Source organism: Elephantulus edwardii, unplaced genomic scaffold (genome assembly GCF_000299155.1).
Source record: "Elephantulus edwardii isolate Elephantulus edwardi_28Jun2011 unplaced genomic scaffold, EleEdw1.0 scaffold00051, whole genome shotgun sequence".
NCBI classification, from domain to species: Eukaryota; Metazoa; Chordata; class Mammalia; order Macroscelidea; family Macroscelididae; genus Elephantulus; species Elephantulus edwardii.
In genome coordinates, this window is record NW_006399801.1 from 3381727 (window position 1) to 3387627 (window position 5901).

Consider the following 5901-nt stretch of genomic DNA (forward strand, 5'->3'; position numbering starts at 1 on the left):
CAACTGTATAACTCACAGGATTTGGTTCCTTGGTTTGGAGATTTAGGGATAGTTTCAATGGACAGCCCAGTTCACATATATAACAACATGTTTACTGCTTTTATTCTACCTACTAGTTCATTGTGTTTGTAGTGCCTGTGGTGTTAAAAGTTTGCCAAAAGCCATCTCAGGCACAACAATTGTTCTCTATCCAACCAGAACAAAAGAGGAAAAAGGAGAGCTAGAATAGAAGGAGAATTTGGAATGTGGCTGATTACCGCCTCCTTTGCTATGAGACCACAAGAACCAGCTAATACCCAGTAGCCATTTCTGAAACTTTTGACCAGAGAATCCATAGAAAAAACCTTACAAAAAGAGGGAAATCCAGAACAGGATTTAAGATTCTTATGGACACCAGATTTTTTGGAGCTGTAGATTGTAAGTGAAGCCCTGAAACTACTGCCCTGAGAGAATCTTTAAACATTCAACCAAAAATATCACCTGGAGTCATCTTACAACCGAACAACAGTTTGACTTAAAATGTAAGAAAAGGTCTGCTTTGAGCATTATTCTTTTTTAAGAACTGTCTATGTGAAATCAAATTGACAATAACAACTCAAAAGATTAGCTAGAAATCTTAGGAGTCTATGTTAATGAGGGATGAACAACTCAGATAAGGAGAATGAGAAGGGTGGCAAACTCAAAGAAGATAATCAATGTCACAAAATACTAGAAACTATTGATTTGGTATATGTTTTGCTATGTTTGCTGTCAACAATAACAGCACAACAAATAAGTTTTAAAAATACAAATAGAATTGGAGATAGACATTTGAGAATACAGTGTGGGAGAAGGCAAATCAGGACATCAATGCTTACCTCTGTGGTGCTCTGTGCCTCTCCAGTTACTTCACCATTGGGAAGGGAAGAGGCATCCTCAGGAGATTTTGTCACCTGCATCAATAAAGAAATAAATTATAAGTAAATAATAAATAGAGAACATTTGAAAGCTTTCTTGAAAATAACAGTTTACATTTCAACACCTTTTAATGATTCAAATTGTTTGTCTTCATCCTCCATTTTACCTTTACAACAAGACTGCAAGTTAAATAGGTAGAAAAGTCTTAAATACCCTGAGCATCATTTTGAGATGGAAAAAAATTAAAGGTAATCTCATAAGGACAAATACTACATAAGACCATTATTGTAAAATTAGAAGGATTACTAGTAAGGTGTGTACACATGTCCAAAGGATGTAGGGGAGGGAAGAAAAGAGATAAGGATGAAGGGAGTGAGCAATATCAGAGTTGGTGGAAAGAGTGAGGGAAGGAGGTGAAGGAAGGAGGAAATATCCAGCGGAGACCTGAAAGGGTAGGGTAAGGGTGGGCATGGACCAATGGTGATTAATTTTATAAAACACAATTTAAGAAAATGAACATATGAAACACAAGGTGAATAGAGGAATGCGTGGAACACAATGGATATGAATTTTGTATGTAAACCAAAATAAATAATTTTTACATAAAATAAAGGCAGGAAAATTACATGTTGCAAAGGCTATATCTACACTCACTACTTTATGTATTTTTCCCTTATCTAGTGGCTATGAGATTTTTACAAGAATTTGTATTACAAAGGCCCTTCATGATCTGATAACAAATTAAGCGTCCAGTCTAATCAGTGGGTGGTTATCAGTAAACCAAACCCATTGCCATGGTGTCAAGCTCAATTCATAGTGACCCTGTAAGGCAGAGTAGAACCACAATATAAGATTTCAAGTATGCAAATCTTTATGGACTGCTTCATCTTTCTCCCCGGAGAAAGGAGGATTTAGTGGGTTCAAACTGCCAAATTTTCAGTGCTTCACTTTTTTTCCCTTTCAGAGACTGCATCAATTATCGCAAGTATGTCAGAGATGAATGAGGATGGTCCAGGATGGGACACAGTTCAGGTCTATTTTTCTTAGGGTCATTATGATTCATACTCAGTTCCAAGGCACCTATCAACAGCAACAACAATGCCTACCCTATAGTGCGACTACTACTCCAATAATCAGTACAGTGTTAAATATTTGTTATGTACCCAACTTTATCCTAATGTATACACAGAGGCTATTTTTCTGATTGGTTGTTACTTTTGTTTTTCAAACTTTCTAATCCATTGACTTGTTTGATGCCAGCCATATCTCAACCACCTAACCTCTCTCCCCACCAATCGCCTGGCCACTAACATTCAATCACAACCACTGGACAATTTTATGTTAGTAAATGTTTAACTCCTGTTTCTTCAGGGAGGAAAAAAAGCTCCAATCAATAGTGAATGCTGATTTTCATTGTTTAAACACACTCCAATCATGATCATTTCCAAGCTACCACCATGATGTCGCTAAGTGCAAAATTGGGAAGAGATGCATAATTGGCCCTCACCAGCAAATATAAACACACAGAAGGCTCCAAGACTGGAGACTCTTAGGCAGGACCCAGCCAAATTTTAAATACAAAGGTCTGCTCACCAGGTCCTGACTGATTTAAACAAGAGGTTTCCAGTCCACAGATGAGTGTTAACTAAATCAAAACAACAAATCAGCTTACACACTGGAGTGCTCTTGGGAGGCAAGGATGATGGGCTTTTACCTCACATACTTCAGGTATGTTGCTGGAAGGGGTTCTCTGAAGGGGGAAATGATACTTGGAAGGGTGGAGGGTCTGCGATGGAGAGGAAGACCCTTGACCAGGTGGACTGACATGGTGACTGCTGCAATGGGCTCTTTTGTGTCAGGAAGTGTGAGGATGGCACAGGATAAAACAGGATTCAGATCTTTTGTTCATAGTGTCTCTATGAGTCATACTTGACTCATGGCACCTAACAACAGCAAGCAAATATAAGCTAACTTCACCTACACCAGTTGTCCAAACAGCAGAGGAACACTGCATGGTTTAAAATCAAGAAAGGTGTGAGTCAAGGTGGTATCCTCCCTTTATACCTATTCAATCTGTATGCTGAGCAAATCATTCAAGAAACTACACTATCAAGAAGAATGTGGTATGAGAATTGGAGGAAGGCTTATTAACAACCATGCAGATTATATAACTTTGCTTGTCCAAAGAGAAGAGGGCCTGAGGAGCTTATTTCAGAAGGTCAAAGACTACAGCATTCATTCAATATGGATTATATATCAACATCAAGAAAACAAAAATTTTCAGCACCAAGCTCATAGATGGAGAAGGATCAATGCCTTTGAGTTCTGTGTTCAAGAAGAGTACTGAATACCACTTGGACAGCCCAAAGACCAAACAGATGTCTTAGAGAGGGTGCAGCCAGGGTACTCCTAAGATGGAGGTATAATAAAACTCTGTCTCACACACTTTGGGCGTGTTGCTAGAAGGCCAGTCCCTGGAGAAGAACATAGTGATTAGAAGGGTGGAGGGTAAGACCGTGGATTGACACAGTGGCTAGAGGAATGGGCTCCAGTATAGAAGGGATTGTTAGGATGGTGCAGGACAGGGCAGGATTCAGGCCTGCTGTTCACAAGCCTGCTTGCTATAAGTGTAATCAACTCAACAGCACCTAACACCAACAAACACACCAGAGACCTCTGTTGGTGTAATCCATTGGGGGTTAAGCTAATCACTCAGAGGCTATAACTGGCAGTTTGAATCTACCAGCGTCTTGGAGGGACTATAATGACCAATCTCCTTCCATCCAACTTACAGTTTTAGAAAACTCACTAAAGGATCAGCTATGAGTCTGTCCTGACATGACAGCAATGAGTTTGAGTTTTCCCATACACTAACACTTCTTGTGACAATTTGGAAACTGGTTGCACCATTTGAGTTTTTGTTTTTTGGTTTATTATTTTTATTCTAGTTTATTTACAAAATTCGAATACATTGTTTTCCAAAGCGGATTCTTCCAATTTCCCTCACTTCCTCACCCCTCAAATTGTACAAGCCCATGATTAATTCCCCCCAAACATACATCCTCATCCCTCTGCTTCCACCCCCTCTTGGATCCTTATACTCATTCTACAATAATGGTTTTGTACAATATTTGTCCTTGTGGGACTGAGTTCATCAGCATAATGCTCTCCAGTCCCTCCCAAGTGAGGTAATAAGTTACAAAATCATTACTCCTGCAACCATTTGGTTTTGAGGGCATATCTGTGATGGCAAATAGACCAAGGGTGGACAATCACTGTGAGTCCAAACTTTGATGGTAAGTCAACACAGAGAGGTGGAGAATAAATCAAATATGCAAAAAGAATCAGAAATGAAAATCCATGGGGAGTTCCTATTTTCCAGTTCCTTAACCATATGCCTTGCAGTTGGGAATATTGAGAGTCTTCTGTATTCTCACCCTTCCCCAACCTCACTCACTCTGTTAAAAAAAAAATATTCTTCATATGTTCCTTACAAAAAACAGCCTATCTAAAGACACTAAAAATTTTCTAAAAGTAGTAATTCTGCTTGTAATGCTGATATCATTTTATAAACAAACATTTTTCTATATAAGGACTTCTGGTTGTACAGTAGTGAGAGTATTAGGCTGCTAACTGAAAGTGATTTTAAGTCATCATTGGCTGCCCAGGGGGAGAAAGAACTGACATAAAGATTTACAGCCTTGGAACCCTCACGGGGTAATTCTATTCGGTCCTATAAGGTTGCTATTAATCAGAATCAACTTGTGGTCTTTATTTTCTAGATAATTGCCAAAAGTGTCTATTTTTAGCTTGATCAAGATTCATTTCCTTGCTGACACTTCTGCACATGTTGTTTACTATAAAATGACACTGTGACAAGTACAGTTTCCATAAACCATCAAGTGTCTGTCTTAATCAAGAATACTTGAAGTGCTTTCTGTGTCTGAACACATAAACACCTACAAATCCAAGCACTGTTGACAACACCCAGGGTCTAGCACAGAATGTGCTTATAATTAGTGTATATCTTGGTGCAAACCACTTAAGCCCTTTGGGCTTCAAGTTTTTCCTCTGTGGATAGAAGAATTTGAACTGGATGACCTCTCAGATCTCTCTGCACGGACTTTGGAATTCCAAGGTCATCTTTTTCTTACATGTAACTAAAGAGATTTTCATGCAATGTGATATGAACTAAACACAAACTTAAGAAACCCTATGGTGTAACACCTAAGCACTTGGTTGCTAATAACCAAAAGGCTGCAAGTTTGTATCCACCCAGAAACTTCATAGGAGAGAGACCTGGCAGTATGCTCCAGTGAGGACTGAAACCCATTGCCATTGAGGTGATATCGACTCACAGAACCCTGGAGAGCTTTCAGGGAAACACATCCTTACAGAAGCACAGTCACATCTTTTTCTCTTACAGCAGCCAGTGGACCCCAACTACCCCTCTTTTGCTTAGTAACTTAACCACTGCACTACCAGAGAGCTTCACTACAAAGGTTATAACTTTATAAACCCTGTGAGTCAGATTTACTGCCACATTAAGGTCACTATGAGTCAAAATTGACTCAATAGCACTAAACAACAACAACCAGAACAAACAAGGCAAACTAAAAGCTGAAACCAGACATAAAATAATGGGAGAGATGAAGGTTAACAGAGGCTGGACTAGATTTACACATCAACACTATCAACTTCAAGAACACACCCTATGTGTCTATTGTTTACAGGGTCACTCACTATGAGTCGTACTCGACTTGACTGTATGTTATGATAACAGAATGGATAGATCTTACACAATGTTAGATTGATAAAATAAAAATCTGAAATATTCTGTTTAAAAAATAAAATACCAATTAGGTATTAAAAGTACAAAACAAAATTATGCACAGTCTGTGGCAATAAATCCATAGTTTTACTAAAATCTTGGGCATTACACAACTTGTTGTTGTTGTTATGCGCCATCAAGTTGCTTGCGACTCATAGCGATCCTATGTACAA

The 5901-nt window shown here is 38.7% G+C and overlaps 1 protein-coding gene across 1 annotated transcript in view; it reads right to left on the bottom strand.

The window, feature by feature from the left end:
• SH3BGR (SH3 domain binding glutamic acid-rich protein) overlaps positions 1-5901 on the bottom strand; it is a 95877-nt gene that overhangs the window by 32315 nt on the left and 57661 nt on the right. Inside the window, exon 5 of the mRNA XM_006886774.1 lies at positions 858-932. Within this exon, the coding sequence (XP_006886836.1) occupies positions 858-932 (75 nt within the window). The remainder of the gene's footprint in view (positions 1-857; positions 933-5901) is intronic.